This window comes from Myodes glareolus, chromosome 3 (genome assembly GCF_982192425.1).
Source record: "Myodes glareolus chromosome 3, mMyoGla1.1, whole genome shotgun sequence".
Classification (NCBI taxonomy): domain Eukaryota; kingdom Metazoa; phylum Chordata; class Mammalia; order Rodentia; family Cricetidae; genus Myodes; species Myodes glareolus.
In genome coordinates this window covers 30,145,731-30,164,055 of record NC_142028.1, presented here as the reverse complement: position 1 = coordinate 30,164,055, position 18,325 = coordinate 30,145,731, and the positions used below count along the sequence as shown (strand labels likewise).

Below are 18,325 nucleotides of genomic sequence, written 5' to 3'. Positions count from 1 at the left end.
TTCATGACAGGGTTTCTCTGTAGCTTTGGAGCCTGTCTTGGGACTCACTTTGTAGACCAGTCTGACCTAAAACTCACAGAGATCTGTCTGCTTCTGCTTGAGTGCGTGTGCCACCACTGTCCAGCTAACAATCCTGTTTTAAGAACCAGGGCTGGAGACACAGCTCTGTAAATGGAGACTCTGCTTTTGTTTCCTGGCCACCCAGACCCGAATAATTACACAGAAACGGTATTAATTACAAAGCTGGCCAATGGTTTAGGCATAGTCCTAGCTAGCTCTTACATCTTAACTAAACCCACAAGGTTGTGCCTACCGGTAGGTTCTGGCGTCCTTCTCCTTCAGCAGCTACATGTGTCTTCCAGACTCTACCTTCTTTCCTCCTCTACATCTGCTTAGATTTCCCACCTTGCTATATATTGCCCTGTCACAGGCGAAAGCAACTTCTTTATTAACCAATGGAAATAAAACATATTCATGGCATACAGAGGGGAATCTCACATCATAGCTCAGTTAGTAGAGTGCTTACATAGCATGCTCCCAAGTCATGGGGTCCATCCCCAGGACCTCATAACCTGGACATGGTGGCATGCACCTAAAACCGCAGCACTTAGGAGGTAGAGGCAGGAAGACAGGAAATTGAAGGTTGTCATCTGCCAATAAGCAAGTTCTAGGCCAGCCTGAACTGCATAAAACTGTCCACAAAACCAAAACATCAAAACGGAAAAGAACATACATTAGTCCCACCTAACTTAAAACTTGGTCCCGAGGGGCAGGCAGATGTGCATGCTCTGCGAGACAAGACAGTCAGAACCCTGCTGTGGGATTGCAGACAGCTGTGCCTTCACCTAAGGGCAAAGGAAAGCATGGCCATGTAAGGGCCTGCACTAATACAAAGCTCCTTCCTCCAAAACTTGGGCTTTTTTTTTAAACTTTGTCCAAATAAAACTGCTTCAACAAAGATGGCCTGGACCATAGGTCGGGGGGCGTGGCTGAGTGGTACAGCCTGTGTTTACTGTGTGAGGCTCTGGGATATACTGAAGAGTCTGTGTACGGTGTCCACTTGGTCACAGGGCTGCAAGAAGGTCTAGTAAAATACCATGTACCACAGGGATTCAGAAGTAGTTCCTGATGGTGGCGGTGGGTAAGTTCTTCTTTGTTGCCCAGGCTGGCCCCAAACAATTTTCCACAGGGGTATTCCACTGTGCCTGGCAAAACTTAACTCTCAAATCAAACTCTCGGGGCATTACAAAAGAAGCGACAACCAAATCCACATCAACTTTTTGTTTTAATAAATAAAGAGTATTTGTGGCTTAGATTTTAGATCACGTTTACAGATGAGGACAACTAGACCCAAACAGTAACAGTGAAGCGAGTGTTGCTGGAGGAATGCAAGCCCCACATGCACATGACACCAATGCAGGGGACAGCATGCACAACTCACTCTAGACTAGACTAGGAGCAGGGAGAACAGGTCCTTCCGTGGTGAGGGCCATGCGACACCATCTGACCCCTCAAGTCCTGCTGCAGAACCAGTGCATGGCTGTAGTGTCAGATGAGCTGGGGCTGGGTTCCTGCCCACACCACGTGGCCCTCCCTTCTGTTGACATTGGGCATTAGCTGCAGAGGGGATCCAGTGATTGCCAGGATTAGAACAGAAAGGGGAAGCCACACAGATATGTGCTGCTCCAGGAGTACAGCCTCGGATGAACTGCACCTCCCCAGGCTCAGTCCAGAAACTTCCTATTGGCATTTGCACCAAACAAGGCTCCCCGGACCTCCGGCATCATCTGTAAAGAAGCCAGTCAATAAATAAGGTCATCAGATAGGGCACTGCCACATGGGAAGGCCAGAGCTAAGCACGTCAGATCCGTCCTATCCACTGCACTCCGCCAGAGGGACTTCCACAGCCACAACGTGGGCTCACACATGTGGGCTTACAAAATGTGAGTTTGTCCCACTGTGACACAGAGATGGTGTGAACAGCACTACTGCATCACAGTGGATCAGACATGTTCTTTCTGAGTGCCTCCAGCCTGCCAGGAGTGACCACACAGGGCACTCAGAATGGAGTTTATGCTGAAGTCCTTGTCAGAACAGGACTTTGCCTCAAATGTCTAGGGCTGTGACCAATCTTAAGGGTCAGATAAGATCTTGGTGCTTAAATAAAAGCCTGCATTCCCTAGGAACTTGCAAAACTGGTTCCTACCTGCCAAAAGAAAGCATTTCCATTACCTCTGGCAGAAAGGACATAAGGCTGCCTGGAGTTGTATTTCAATGCCTCTGCAAGTCTCCAGGCTCTCAGTACCACAAGTTCACACTGGCATCCTCACCCCCAGGGTGTTCCCTCTGCCCCCATTTTTCTCACTATTCTTTCTCTCTTGCTTCCTCCTTCTTTGTTCTTCTCTCTCTCTTGTTATCACTAGCTCCACTATTCTCTCCTGCTCTCCTCGCCCTGGCCACATCCAGTCTGCTGGCCATGCTTTGTCTACTTCTTTCTCTCTCATATCTACAATACAAGCTTCAACCATATCATGGGACGGTCATGTTGGCAGTTACTTTACTGCGCCCCCTCAAATATAACTTTATGTACTGGTGAAGAACCGAAAGGAGAGAGAAGAGAGAGAAAGCAAGAGAGAGACAGTGGCTAGAGATGGAACAGGGTTTTACTGCCTAGCCCAGGCTGGTTTGAAACCAGCAATCTTTCTGCTTTCTAAATGTTGGGATTATTACAGGTGTGGACCTGTAAGTTGTTTTGTTTCCTTAGGAGACAGAGGGTGGGGAGAAGAGGTAGAGAGAGAGACTCCATGCCCACATGCTGTGGAGGCCAGAGGGCAAGCTCAGGAACACACCTTATACTGGTGTGGGGTTTGCCGACTCAGCTAGGCTGGACGGCCAACAACCCCAGGAATCCTGCATCGGCTTCCCTAGTGCTGCAATTATAAATATGCCATCATGTCTGACTTTTTATGTAGTTTCCTGATATGGAACTCAGGCCCTCAAGCTTGTGAGGCAAACACTTGACTGAGCTACTTATCTGCCCAGTCCAGGCCTGGAGCTTCCACATTCACCTAACTCCCCATCTGCACTACCGGCCGCCACAGCAGCTCTGGGTTACTGAAGCTGACACAGGAGAGCACTATGGATGCAAGACAAGCGTGTTCATTTCCAGCACAGTGCACTTCCTTGGAGACTGACCTCAGACACAGTGATCCTACCTCAGCTTCCCAAGTGGCACCACTAACCCCCTGTTTGGCTAAACTACTCTGCTTTGAGAAAGGGGTTCTTTGTGTAGCCCTGGCTATCCCGGAACTCACTCTATAGACTAGGCTAGCCTCGGCCTTCAGAGATCTGGCTGCCTCTAGACATGCACTACAAACCACACCACTAAATCAGGGACTGAGCAAGGTAGTGGTGCGGCTGCTGAGCACGTGGCTGTCTCCTAGAGTTCAGCGTGCAAGTGTGGAGATGTGGGAAGCAGCCTTGCACACACTTCGAAAGGACCTGTGTTCTTGCAGCCCTTGAGAGCAAGTGCCTGCTTGTTGTGGAATATTCCTCTACACTGTGAAGATACTTCACTGTGATTGGTTTAATAAAAATCTAAATGGCCAGAAGCTAGGCAGGACTTTTCAGGGCAGAGATGGCTGGAAAGAAGAAGCCAGAGGCACAAGGAGTCGCCAGCCAGACACAGAGTAAAGATAAAAAAAGCCACGATTCAAAAAGTAAAGTAATAGAAATGACCTGATTTAAGTTATAAGAGCTGGTCAGAAACAAGTCTCCTTTTGGTTATTTGAGAGTCGGCAAGGGGGACAGAAAAAGCCCAACTACATTAGTCAAAAGGTAACCACAAGCCTTCCGCACTCACCTGTTGAGCTATGAGGTCCAGCCGGCTTTCCAGAGTGTTGGAAACCTTTATCTTGCGATCCCCATTATAGATTTCAACTCCACCAGCTCTACAGAGAACACAGGAAATCACAGCTTGACAGGTGTGCATCCATCACGCTTACACAAGGTAGCCTAGGCATGTGAAGTGGACACTAACGCAACAGCCTCAGCGAGAACCCACACAATCCCAAGTGACTCCTGAGCACAGCCACTTGTTACACCATGCAGCTCAGTTGTAGCCAGGCCTCCCCCGTAAGTGGAAACTGGTTTTAATTATCGTAGCTATGAATCAACAGGCAGCCTACTGGAGAGGCCGCACCTGCAATACTGCTGACAGACAGGGAGGACAGACAGAAGACACAGCCTATTATCTGCCTCTACCCAGCCCTCACTGTCACCCCTCTCCTTGATGGCTCTCAGCACACAAGAGGTACACGCAAGTCAACTATATTACAAGGAACCCCAGGAGCCAGATTCACCTACGGCCAGTTCTGTCAATTACTGAGTTAAATGGACTAATGGCCTGAATTATGTTTGAGACAACGCCTCACTAGGTAGTCCAGGCTAGCCCGGAACTCGCCATCTAACAACCTTCCTGCCTCTGCTGAGATTATTGGCATGTGCCATTATGTACAGGCTGGGAAAGGTTATACTTTCTCCTCAGGACATTTCAGTGGATGAGGCAGCAGACACAGCCACTTCCCCTTTACCCCCCACAATGACAAGATGGTGCTTTGCTGCCATCCCGACTCCTGGCTGTGAGTGGGGGGATGTGAGGACAGCAGGGAGAGGAAGAAACAGAACTGAATGTCAGTGTAGGTTTTCTCTCTCCTGGGTTTTTGGGACACAGTGTCTGCATACAGTCTAAACTGGCTTCCAGCATTCTACCTTTGACCTGAGTCAAAAGGCTGAGCAACAATAGACTATCTTGTCTCAGCCTCCTGCACATGAGCCCCCATGTTTGTGCCCCCCCCCCCCCGAAAGGGTTTCTCTGTATAACCCTGGCTGTCCTGGAACTCACTCTGTAGACCATATGGTCTTGTACAGAGAGTGCCTGTCTCTGGGAATAAAGGCATGTGCTACCAATACTTGGCTCTAGCTTCATTTAAAAAAAATGCTGGTCATGAACTCTTGACAATCTCCTGCCATCCCAAATACTTCAATTACTATCAAGTGTCACCATGGCCAGTTTTTCCTATGTGTGTTTATTCAGAAATATTAGTGTATCTAGCTATGTCAGTGATTTGAAGATACTATACAATGGTATAGTACTATACTGTATGTATAATGGTATATATACTACTTTATACTCGGTACTTTATTACTCTTCGGTGCTGGCCACTAAACAGACCCTCTATACTGAGCTACACCCCAGCCCATTTCACTACTGTTCCGAAACACACATGATGACAGTCTCCAGGCAGTATCAGCCTCTATACCAGTGAGTGCCGTCTAGACATGACCTCACTTGAATGTCGTGAAAGTGCCAGGTAGCTGTACTTCAACTGAATGAAGTCAGCTGGGCATGGTGAGCCAGGCCTGTAACCCCAGCCTCCTGATTTCAGATTGCTGGAAACAAGACCAATCTGGTCTACAGAGTGAAAGCCTGTCTCACCCCGTCACAACCAGAAAAACAAAAACAAAAAAATCTCAAGGCTCAGTGAGATTAAGTATGGGGTCCAACACTGCTCAAACAGTATGTGGCTGAGTGGGGAAGGAACCCACATCTGAATCATCACAGTGTTCATGACTCCTGGTTCTACGTGGAGTAGGAAGAAATGAACCAAAACCTCAAAGCTGCAAATCTAATATTGTCAGTGTTCGCAGCCCATTTTACATTCCTAAGCCTCACGTTCTTTCCACTAAGTTCAAAATGTATCCCGAGACTCCACCCCAGGTTAAGCAGTGTGACCTTAGATAGGCTCTGCCCACACTGGGAGTTTCTAAAGAGGAAGAACTGCAGCCCCGACAGGATGACAGCCACAGGCTTCTGGGGAACACGCCACACCTCGTCTGGCAGCCAAGACCTCAGCCAAGAAAACACTTTACCGCTGAGCCACACACCGCCATTCCCCACAAACAACAAGACACTTTCTAAATGGCACCATAGCCATTCCCACAGCAAGAAGATCAACAACAGGACGTCTCCTTACATTTCCTCAGGCAGGTAGGCCTCCTGGTCAATTTGGACATCGACGTCTTTTTTGGTGGCAATTTTATACATAGGAATTGCTTTTTGTACTGCAGCCTGGGGGAAACAAACAATGAGAGATTTTCAAGTAAAAGCAAACTTTGCTGCTGAGGACATATAACAGTGCCATTCCCAAGGAAGAATGAAAACCAAGAGCCTGCACGCAGGTGGGAGGAACACACACAGGCTCATCTGTCAGGATTCAATGGTTCTGGCAACTGAATGAACACACCAGGGCAGCGCCACAGAGCTCAGGTGTAAGGTGAGGCAGCAGACAGCGTGGTATCAGGAGCGTGGGGGGAGGGGGTGGCTGTTGGCCTGACCTGAACTGGCAGCTGCAGAAGTGAGGATGGCACTGCTTACCAAGAGAGGCGCAATCCACACCCATTACAACAGCGACTACAAAGAAGTCCTAGACTGAAAAGCTGGTTGGGGTTAAGAACAAACAAAGCCTGCTCTTCCAGAAGGCTGATATGATTCCCTTCTCCCAGAAGACAGCTCACACCATCCGTGACTCCAGTTCCAGGGAACCACCACTGGAAGGACATCAGACACATAGGTGGCACACAAACATACATGCAGACAGAACTCCCATACAAATAAAAATTTTAATTAAAGTATTGCCGGGTATGAATAGATACAAGAATCTTTGTGTATTGTAGGTAGAAAAACACAAGGCAGAGGCAGGTGGATCTCCGTGAGTTCAGGCCAGCCTGGTCTACAGAGTGAGTTCCAGGATAGCCATGGCTACACCGAGAAACCCTGACTTGAAATCCCCCCCCTATATAATTATTATTACTATTATAATTGCCTACAAAACTTTAAGGCCATTCCTAAAAAATCCAACAGACTGAATTTACTTGGCATTTGGCCACTGCAGTCACTCAGAGCCCTTTGGTTGTGACTCAAGGGTGAGCAATACCCTGGCATATCATGACGTCTCAACTGCCTGCTCTACTGGGATAGCAATACAGGCAAAGGGCCAGGCTCAGTGACAGCTTTAGTCTCAGCACTCGGGAGCCAGAGCTCTCTGGTCTATATAACAAGTCCCAAGACAGAAGCAACTATCACAGAGAACCTTAAACTACTTTGTTCTACAAAGTATCTGTATGTGTGTGTGCAGAGGTCAGAGAGCGTGCAAGAATCTGCCTTGTCCTTGCATGTGGCTCTACCTGCTAAGCCATCTTGCCCATGCCTAGTCTATCTTATATGCTGGAGACTCACTTGGCTAGTTTTTTTTTTGTAAAATAATTTATTTAAATTTATTCTATGTGCACTGATGTGAAGTGTACACCCGGAACTGGAGTTATAGACAGTTGTGAGCTGCCATGTGGGTTCTGGGAGTTGATCCGAAGTCCTCTGGAAGAGCAGCCATCTCTCCAGTCCCTCACCTGGCTTTATGTCAACTTGACAAGCTAGAGTCACTTGGGAAGAGGGACTCTCACTGGGAAAATGTCTCCACAGACTGGCCTGGAGGTAAGTCTGGAGGACTTTTTCTTAATTAGTGGTAGATGTGGGGGAGTGGTGATCCCGAGTGCTGCAGGAAAGCTGGTGAAAGCAGGCATGGTGACACATGCCTTCAGTTCCAGTTGGAGGCAGAGTACGAGAATCCAGGCGTTCACAGCCAGCCTGTTCTATATAGCAAGTTCCAGGTAAGCCAGGAATAGAAATACAATCAAAGCCTGTTTCAAAACCCAGAAACCACCGGGCGGTGGTGTCGCATGCCTTAATCCCAGCACTTGGGAGGCAGAGGCAGGTGGATCTCTGTGAGTTCGCGGCCAGCCTGGTCTACAAGAGCTATTTCCAGGACTGGCTCCAAAAGCTACAGAGAAACCCTGTCGCCAAAAACAAAAACAAAAAACAAACAAACAAATCAAAAACAAAACAAAACAAAAAAATCCAGCACTCCTCCACATCAACTCCTGCCTCCAGGTGCCTCCCTGACTTCCCTCAGTGACAGCATTCGCCCAGTGTAGGCAATCTCTGACACTTCAACCCCTTTTTCAACAACAGTAACTAAGCTCTTTACCTTCACCAGAGGGAAATCTTGTTTTCTGCATCGCACAATCATCCGCGGCTCCAACAGCTGGTACAAACCCTGGAAAAAGCAATCAGAGTCTATAGTGGAAAACAGACAACAGTGTCCTGTAGTTCTTTCCGGTGTCACCCAGTAAGCTCTGCAAGAACAACACAGTATGAGAACACGAGACAGCAAGCTCCGTACTAGCACTAGACACGGACTGAAACCAGAGATTTTCAATGTTCAACTGTGTTCCTATGGAGTCCTATTAGCCGGACTCAAGACAAATACTCAGGATTGACATGAGTAAAATAAAAGATTCATAATCCAGAAGCAAACAATTGTTTGAACTTTTTTTCCTTTTTACAGTACTAGGCAGTGAACCTGAGGGTTACCCACAAGCTATGCAAATATTCTGCCTTGACCACCGAGCTATGCCCTCAGCACTAAACATGGGTTTAAAGTCAAGTATTTTAAAGGTCAAACCAAAGTAGGGACGTGTCAAGCTGCAGGCGACAGGTAGATCTGACCAGAGGGCTAAAAAGGACTTTGTTGCCCCTGTACAGCACACACCAGACACAGGAAGAAGGAAAAAGAAGTTGAGGGGGGAAAACTGAGCTGGCCTCTGACAGACTTTAGAGGCTCCCAGGACTGCAGCTGTGCATGGCCAACTTGGCACAGAACCATACCTGGAGGACCAGCCCTCCCAGCAGCACCTGGCATAGAACCATACCTGGAGGACCAGCCCGTCCAACAGCACTTGGTATCTGGTTGTATCTTTCACGACCTTGCTGAGTCTCTGTTTTGCCTCATTTAGCAGATCCTACAGAGAAAGGACAGAGAAAGCACTGTATCTACCCATCAAAGCTCATGCCCATTGCCTCACATCCCACTGCTGGGTATTCACTAAACACACATCCCGAGACACATGCTAATGTAATGTACGTGTCTGTGCTACAAGCACTGCTAAGAAAGCAAGAAATGTACCGGGCTGGGCGGTGGTGGTACACGCCTTTAATTCCCCAGCACTCAGGAGGCAGAGGCAGGCGGATCGCTGTGAGTTTGAGGCCAGCCTGGTCTACAAGAGCTAGTTCCAGGACAGGTTCCAAAGCTACAGAGAAACCCTGTCTTGAAAAACAAAAACAAAGAAGCAAGAAATGTACTGGACAGTGGTGGTGCACACCTTTAATCCCAGCTCTCAGGAAGCAGAGGCTTCTGTGAGTTCGAGGCCAGCCTGGTCTACAAAGTGAGTTCTGGGTCAGCCAGGACTGTTACACAAAGAAACCCTGCCTTGAGAAACTTAAACAGCCAAGGGAACACCATTTGAGTTTCTCTGTATATCTCTGGCTGTCCTGGAACTTGCTCTGTAGACCAGGCTAACTTTGAACCCAGAGATCTGCCTGCCTCTGCCTCCCAAGTGCTGGTGGGAAACACCATCCTTGTAGGCCCAGCACTAAGTGGAAGCTAAGAAGTTCAAGGTCATCCTTGGCAACACAGGGAAGTCTAAGCCAGCCCAAGCTACATGTTGGTATTTGGCATTGTGTGGGTTTTATCCCCAGTGACAGCATTAAATAGACAATTCAGCTACTGTGAAAAGCCTGTATAAATAGCCAGGAGTGGAACTGGAGAGATGGCTCAGCAGTTCAGAGCACTGACTGTTCTTTCAGAGGACCTGGGTTCAATGCCCAGCACCCACATGTCAGCTCCCACCTGTCTGTAACTCTAAGACCTGACATCCCACACAGACATGCAGGCAAAACACCAGCGCAAATAAATAATAAAGGCCAAGAGTGGCACACCTGTTACAGTCTCAACAAAACAAAACAGCAAAAGAAGAAAACCTTTCTCTGCTGAATGGCGGTGGTGGAGCACGCCTTTAATCCCAGCACTTGGGAGGCAGAGGCAGGCAGATCTCTAAATTCGGGGCCAAGCTGGTCTATGTAGTGAGTTTCAGAACAGCCAGGACGAAGCAGAGAAAGGCTGGAACGTTTCTCTCCTAGGTTACAGTATCCTGTACAATGTAGTTGCTTAAAACAGCTAATTTCCCTTTTGTTTCTGACAGTCTCACTATGCACCCGTGCCTGGCCTAGGACTGGCAGTGTAGCCAGGCTGGCTTCAAACTTGCAATGATTCCCATCTTGACCCCCTGAATGCTAGGGATGCAGGAGGGCACCACTATGCCCAGTTTCATGTGGTGCTGGGGACACCAGTTGCACCAGTGCAAGAGCTTCACAGACATGAGCATGTTCAATGGAAGTTCCAATTCCAAGCATCCTAATACAAAGGAAAACAGTCCCCATGCCTCCCCAAATCCACTGAGTTTTCTACTGTAGGATAAAATAACTTTACAAAGTTCTTCTGTTTTGTTTTTTGCAGGCAGGGTTTCTCTGTGCAGCCCTGGCTGTCCTGGAACTCACTCTGTACATCATGCTGGCCTTGAACTTAGAATCCACCTGCCTTTGCCTCCCTACTCCTGGCATTAAAGGAGTGTACCTCCATCGCCTAGCTAAAACAATTTTTTTTTTCTAAATTGAAAGCAGGTGTGGCACTTAGCTTTACATTCATGGCCCTATCTTCAGCCCCTGACTGTCTATATATGCCAGTAACTTAAAAGGTCACTAGACTCAAGGCCAGACTATTACCATGCCTTCATTTATTATTAATATCTAGTATAATTATTTGCTAAAAAAAAATTTTTCTCTCCAAAAAATGCTCAAACCTGAGCATGTTGGTGCATGCTTGTAACTACTCAGAAGTCTAAGACTGGTTGAATAGTGGTGGCATACGTCTTTAATCCCAGCACTCAGGAGGCAGGAGGATCTCTGTGAGTTTGAGGCCAGCCTAGTCTATAGAGAGAGCTCCTGGCCAGTCAGGGTTACATAGGGAAACCCTGTCTTGAAAAAACAAAAATCAGAAAACACTCAGAAGACTCAGTCTGGTTGGGTAGTGGTGGTGCACGCCTTTAATCCCAGCACTCAGAAGGCAGAGGCAGGTGGATCTGAGTTCCAGGCCAGTCTGGTCTACAAAGCTAGTTCCAGGACAGCCGGGGCTACACAGAGAAGCCCTGTCTTGAAAAGCAAAACCAAACAAACAAAAAAACTTAGACAGACTGGGAGATCAATTAGGCCAGCTTCATACTGAGACGCACACTATCACAAAAGCAAGCAAACAAAATCCACCAGCCCAACCAAACACAACAGCAACAACAAAAACCATTATTTCCTAAATGTTAACTAATGATTATGGGAAAGTGTACAAGCATTTCATAGTTCCATAATCACTAGAGCTAAGTACTCACGGCGATGAGGTCATCCCTTGCTCTGAGGACTTTGAGTCTTGCTTGATTCATCAGATTGGACATTTGACTATAAAAGGGATGGGAGACTATCAATACAACATCAGAAACAACGATACAGAAAAATACACACTTTCCCTGTAAGCAGAGGACACTACGTAAGCAGTCAGAAGCCCTGCAGGAACTCTGCGAGTCTCCAAGCACTCTCACCAGTTTTGCCCTTCTTTTTTGATTCAAGGTCTCACTGTGTAGCTCTGGCTAGCCTCAACTCTACGTAGATCAGGCTGACCTGGAACCCAGAGCTCTGTCTCTGCTGGGGTTCTAGGGGTGTACCATATGCCCCGATCTTCTTCCATCTGTTAGCTTTGGAGATAAGTCACAGACCTTGTTTATCATTGCCATTTTCAAACTCGAGACTCTCATGTCTCAGATCCTAGCTACCACCCAGCTAAGGTTTCTGTTCTACAGTGACAGTAAGTTCACTAACTTGCTGAAGTCAAGATAAGAAGTACTCCCAGTTCAAGGCCAGCCTGGTCTACAGAGCAAGTTCCAGGACAACCAGGGTTACACAGAGAAACCGTCTTGCGGAAAAAAGAGGAGGAAGAACTAGACTCTCAAGCTGTTTTGTCTCCGTAGTTTTGATTGAACTTTCTTTGGGATAAAGAGCAGATCTCAGGGTGGAGTTTTGGGCCCTGCTCAGGGTAAGCAAGCACTGTCCCACTGAGCTACTCCCTGTGACCTTGCTTCATTGACCTTCAAACATTCTTAATGGCTGAGGACTGGCTACACTGGTTGGTGGAGCCTGTGGATAGTACAAGGCCCTGGAGTCAATCTCGAGCAGTACAGAAACACATATGGTGGCACATGCCCGCAGTCCCACATGGAAGCTCTGGCCAACCTGGGCTACAGACACATGGCTTCTTTAGCTCAGTGCATTAACCATCATCTCCTTACATTTTCTTCTGCTGCTCAATCTGTTTTTCTTTCTTCTCATAGTATTCCATAATCTTCAGTCTTTGGGTTTGCACAAGACGACCCTTCTCAATGTTGAACTCTTCTTCTGCCTAGAATTAACATACATTAATATACATACATTAATTAACATTAATATACATACATAAATAACATGCAATAATTAACATACATTAACATAACATTCGATTTGGCTGATCATTATAAACATCCAGGAACCAAGAATACTTTCTATTTTTTTTATATCATTAAAACCCTAGGATGTTTATTACAAAGGTTAAACCCTGATCCTTGAGTTGGGCTTATCGGTAGGATTTCTGGTATTGAGCTTGGGCACCAGGCCCTCCAAACTTTTTGGATTCACAGCGCCGAGGATCAGCTACATGCAGGGTCCGATCATACTGGATGAGGATATCTAAAAACATGGAACACTTCATGAATTTGCGTGTCACCCTTGTGCAGGGGCCATGCTAATCTTCCATATCGTTTCAATTTTAGTAAATGTTCTGCCGAAGCGAGCACCAGGAATACTTCCATATGTTCACTTATTCCCTATGTGAAAAACTTAAAATCTATTATAACTCTTATCCTCAAAGATTACTTTGTTGGTCAGGCAGTGGTGGTGCATGCCTTTAATCCCAGCAGTCAGGAGGCAGAGTCAGGCGGATCTTATCTACAGAGAACTCCAGGACAGCCAGAGCTGTCACACAGAGAAACCTTGTTTTTGTTTTTTTTTAAAATGTGTCTGCCATATGTATGCAGGTGCTTCTGGAGATCAGATGAGGGTATTAGATCCCATAGAACTGATGCTACAGGTGGCTATGAGCCACCCGATATAGGTGCTAGGAACCAAACTCTGGTCTTCTGTAGCAGCTCTTGACCAATGAGCCATCTCTCCAACCCCCAACAGTCTTTTAAGAAGAGTCAGAAATCATATATGTCATTACATATGAGTATTTTCTTTCCCTGGTCTTCAACATGTGGGCACTCATCCTGTAAGATTTTAGACAATTCTGAAGCCATTTCTGACTATTCCTAACCCTCTCAGCCTCCGTGCCTTAGTGCTTCCCCTCCTCCCCTGGGAACCAAGGACCTAACAGGTACACATGCACGTATTCAGTTCCTGAACAATTACCCATACACGTATGTTTTGACTCAGTCCCCTGGGAAATGGGGTCAAAATGACCTCTTACCTCATCTGATCTGACAATAGTTCTCCAGTCAATTATTGGTATTAACCCTTTTCGAATAAGCCAATCATAATGGTCAAGGAACAACCCCTCTTGTTTCTATGGGGCCTTCTCCTTTAAAAGTAGACTGTACCAGCTAGTCGGGGTCTCTCGGCTTCCCGAATGCTGAGGGACCCTGTCATGACAGAATTAATAAAATCCTCATGCTTTTGCATCGGCTGTGGTGTATGAGATGGTCTCTGGGGGCGACTCCTTCTCGGTTTGGACACTAGAGTCCAACAATCCCAGCTCTACCTTCAGGTGCTTGGATTATGGCTTTTGTTCTGTCTGAGACTAAGACTAATGGAGCCAAGGCTGACTTTGAGTTCTATTGATTCTCCCTCCTAAATGCTGAAATTTCAGGAATGTGTCAGATCCCTGTAAGAATGCTCTTGGTGGTCTATCAAATGTTGATGATTGTCAAGCAGCAAGACTCTAACCGAATGTGGTGGTGCACACCTTTAATCCCCAAGCTCAGGGCAGAGGCAGGCCGACCGAACTTGAAGACTGGGATAGGTGAGATGGCTCAGTAGCCAAAGGCACCTGATGTCAAATCTAACAGGACCCACGTGGGAAAGGAGAGAACTATCACACAAGCACCATGGCACACGGCATTAATGTGCACGAGGGGTGGCCACACCACCTGGGAATCAGACCAGAGTCCACCAGCCATCATCAGGGACGATTCTTCCTGCAGGAGACACACAGCTGGACGATGTGCAGGGAGCGAGAGACCCTGAACACTCAGTCCTAATGGGACGTCTTCACCAAACCCTCAGGGCTCAGAAAACCCCAAGGAAGCGGGGTGAGAGGATTGTAGGAGCCAGTGGAATGCAGGACACCAAGGAAACAAGGCCTTCTACACACTACAGGACTGACACACACGAACTCACAGACTGTGGCAGCAAGCACAGGTCTAAGTCAATGGAGAAGGAACACAAGCTCCCACCCCTACCCCAGAGCTATCCCCAGCTGACAAAGGAAAAATCAGTTTTCTCCAATGGAGTCTGTGGTGGTCTGAATGAAAAGCCCCCACAGACTCAGGGAGCAGCATTATGGGAGGTGTGGTCTTGTTGGAGGAAGTGTGTCACTGGGGGTGGGCTCTGAGGTTTCAGAAGCTCCTGCTACCTGCGGATCACAATGCAGAACTCTCAGCTACCTCTCCAGCACCGCGTCTGTCTGAATGCCACCATGCTTCATAATAATGGACTGAACCTTTGCACTGTAAACCACCCCAATTAAATGTTTTCCTTTATAAGAGTTGCAGTCAGGCTGGAGAGATGGCTCAGAGCACTGACTGCACTTCCAGAGGTCCTGAGTTCAATTCCCAGCAGCTACATGGTGGCTCACAACCATCTATATGAGATCTGGTGCCCTCTTCTGGCCTGCAGACATACATGCAGAACACTGTATACATAAATAAATAAATAAAATTTAAAACAAAACAAAAACAGAGCTGCAGTGGTCATGGTACTCTTCACAGCAGTGGGAACCCAAACTAAGCATTCTACTGTGTATACAAACCACACTTAACGGAGGCCCCGTGCCTGGGAGAGACGGACAACATAAAACAAATTGGTATTAACAAACAAAACAAATTCAGATGTTTTCTCTCATAATGCTTTACTTGGGCATTTTTTAAAAAAACATTACATGTCTATTGTTTCTGATTTTGTTTTTTATGGATTTTTGTGTGTGTATCTGTATGTATGCATGTATGTATGATTCATGTTTTTTTGTTTTATTTTCAATAAAAATACAGTGCGGGCTGGAGAGATGGCTCAGAGGTTAAGAGCACTGGCTGTTCTTCCAGAGGTCCTGAGTTCAATTCCCAGCAACCATATGGTGGCTCACAACCATCCACAATAAGACCTGGTGCCCTCTTCTGGCCTACAGGCATATATGCAGACAGAATACTGTATACATAATAAATAAATAAATCTTTTAAAAAAACAAAACAAAACAAAAAAACAAAAAAAATACAGTGCATGAGCACATGTACACACAGGAAGTGTAAAAATTGTGTGTGTGTTTTTTTTTCCAGTTTTCTGATACAGGGTTTCTCTGTAGCCCTGCCTGTCCTGGAAATCACTCTGTAGACCAGACTAACCTCCAACTCATAGAGATCTACCTGCCTCTGCCTCCTGAGTGCTGGGATTAAAGGTGTGTGCCACCACCGACCGTTATAAAAATTGTTTTTAAACTTTAAGGCATCTTCACCTGTACAGGGCATCCTGTAGTACATGAGATCCTGTCTCAAAAATAAGAACAAAAGAATTATGACTTTAGGCAAGTTACCAATTTAGTTATTCAAGGCTTGGAACAGGTATTTGAACTTTCACATTCTTTTTAAAAGATTTATTATTTTAAATTACATGTAGGTATGTGCTAATGCCCGTGAAGGCCAAAAGCATAGGATCCCCTGGAGAAGGAGCTACAGACAGTTGTGAGCTGCCTGCCATGGGTGCTGAGTACCAGACTTAGGTCCTCTGGACAAGCAGTAAATACTCTTAACTGCTGAGTCATATCTCCAGTCCCTGTACTATCACATTCTAAAATGAGTGCTAAAGACCTAGCTCATTTGGAAGAGCACTTGTGTGCATGCCATAAAACAGGTAAAGTAAGTAATTCCAGCACCTAGGAGTTGGGAGGACAGAAGTACCAGAACAGGTTTCTCTGTAGCTTTGGAGCCTGTCCTGGAACTAGCTCTTGTAGGTTAGGCTGGCCTCAAACTCAGAGATCCGCCTTCCTCTGCCTCCCTGAGTGCTGGGATTAAAGACGTGTGTCACCACTGCCTGCCCAGCCTTCCCGTTTTTGTTTTTTTTTTAATGGTTTATTTAACTTTACTTTATGTGCATTGGTGTGAAGGTGTCAGATCCCCTAAAACTGGATCTTCAGACAGTTCTGAGCTGCCATGTGGGTGCTGGGAATTGAACCCGGGTCCTTTGGAAGAGCAGTCAGTGCTCTTAACCACTGAGCCATCTCTCCAGCACCCCCTCTTTTAAAGGTGGGCAGTGGTGGTGCATGTCTTTAATCCCAGCACTCAGGGAGGCAGAGGAAGGTGGATCTCTGTGAGTTTGAGGCCAGCCTCGTCTACAGAGCCAATTCTAGGACAACTAGGGCTACACAGAAAAACCTTATCTTGAGGAAGGGGGGAAAAAAGACATTTTCTTACTGATCATATGTGATGCGAAACTAAACAATTTTAGCAGTAATAGTGCTTAGGAAAACCAAATAGCATGAACCTTTAGTTAACTCAACTTGAAAATCTCACCTTTGCGTCAATTTCTTCTGCCTTCTCATTGGCTTCTTGTTCGATGAAAGCCATCATGTGTTTAATCTATGTGGGAAAAGACATCATGTTTCAGTCAGGAAGAGAAGGCATCTCACTTCAGTCACAGGATTACCAGGGTCCAGGCCTGCCGTGTCTACAGGGCACTCCCTATGGCAGCCAGGGCTACAAAGCCAGGGCAAAGACTCAGAAGGTACAAGACTGAATGCTGCTCCTCTCAAGCACCACCCGAAACAAACTGCACAGCCAAGGATGCTTCTGCCGAAACTGTCGCCACAGGTTGTTCTCCTTCCCCTTCCACCAATCTTCACGTGGCCACCGCCTCAGGCCCCAGCGTAACCGCCATCTCCTGAACTCCCACTGCTGTGCTCCTAGGGCACTCTGGACCTCCTCTACCAAGCACCTAACATCTCGACTGTTTTCATATTTACTGTGTGTGTTAGTGGGTGTGCATAACCACCGAGGTCCGCCACCTGTAAAGGTCAGCTCTCTCCTGCCACCATGGAGGTCCCAGGGATTGCACGTCATCAGGTTTGGCATCAGGTACTTCACCTACTACCTACTAAGTCAGCTGTCCTGGTTGGGCTTTTGTCAACTAGACACAACAACACAAGCTCGAGGGTAAATGGAGGTTTCTCTGTCTTGCCTTGTCCTGGCCGATTTTAAAAAACCACTCAGAGGCTTAATATTAATCACAAGCTGCTTGGCCGAACAATTCAGGCTTATTACTAACTAGCTCTTTTTGTTTGTTTGCTTGCTTGTTTTTTGAGACAGGGTTTTGTTGTAGTTTTGGAGTCCATCCTGGAACTAGTTCTTGTAGACCATGCTGGCCTCGAACTTACAGAGATCTGCCTGCCTCTGCCTCCCGAGTGCTGGGATTAAAGGTGTGCACCAACACTGTCCGGCTACTAACTAGTTCTTTACTTCTAAATTAACCCATTTCTATTAATCCATGTTTTGCCTCATGACTTTACCTGTGTTCTAATACATCTTGCTCCTCCAGCAGCTGGCTGGCATCTCTCCCGACTCTGCCCTTCTTTCTCCCTGTATTCAGTTTGGTTTTCCTGCCTAGCTATATTCTGCCTTGCTATAGGTCAAAGCAGCTTTTATTATCAACCAATGAGAGCAACGTATGTTCACAGCATACGTTAGGGTTATCCCACAGCACTGAGCTAGTTATCTGAGAAGAGGGAACTACAACTGAAAAAACTGTCCCCAGGAGACTGGCCTGTAGGAAAGCCTAAATGACATTTCTTAACTAGTATTTATGTGAGTGGTGACACCTCTGGGCAGGTGGTCCTGGGATGTATAGAAACGCAGGCTGAGGAACAAACCCTTACATAGTTTGTTTCAGTCCCTGCCTCCAGGTTCCTGCCCTGACTTCAGTTGGACTGTGATATGTAAGTGTAACTGAGATAAACTCTTTTCTCTCCAGAGTTGTTTT

The 18,325-nt window shown here is 46.7% G+C and overlaps 1 protein-coding gene and 1 non-coding gene across 2 annotated transcripts in view; both read right to left on the bottom strand.

The window, feature by feature from the left end:
* Positions 1–1,266: 1,266 nt before the first annotated feature.
* Atp6v1e1 (ATPase H+ transporting V1 subunit E1) overlaps positions 1,267–18,325 on the bottom strand; it is a 20,109-nt gene continuing 3,050 nt past the window's right edge. Inside the window, exons 2-9 of the mRNA XM_087904304.1 lie at positions 16,864–16,929; positions 12,343–12,452; positions 11,392–11,458; positions 8,827–8,916; positions 8,103–8,171; positions 6,036–6,130; positions 3,863–3,950; positions 1,267–1,787 (exon numbers count right to left, since the gene is read on the bottom strand). Of these exons, the coding sequence (XP_087760430.1) occupies positions 1,725–1,787; positions 3,863–3,950; positions 6,036–6,130; positions 8,103–8,171; positions 8,827–8,916; positions 11,392–11,458; positions 12,343–12,452; positions 16,864–16,929 (648 nt within the window). The 3' untranslated portion in view covers positions 1,267–1,724. The remainder of the gene's footprint in view (positions 1,788–3,862; positions 3,951–6,035; positions 6,131–8,102; positions 8,172–8,826; positions 8,917–11,391; positions 11,459–12,342; positions 12,453–16,863; positions 16,930–18,325) is intronic.
* Positions 12,778–12,882, bottom strand: LOC125407113 (U6 spliceosomal RNA). Its single transcript, XR_007234115.1, has one exon. It is a non-coding gene; the product is annotated as a U6 spliceosomal RNA (small nuclear RNA).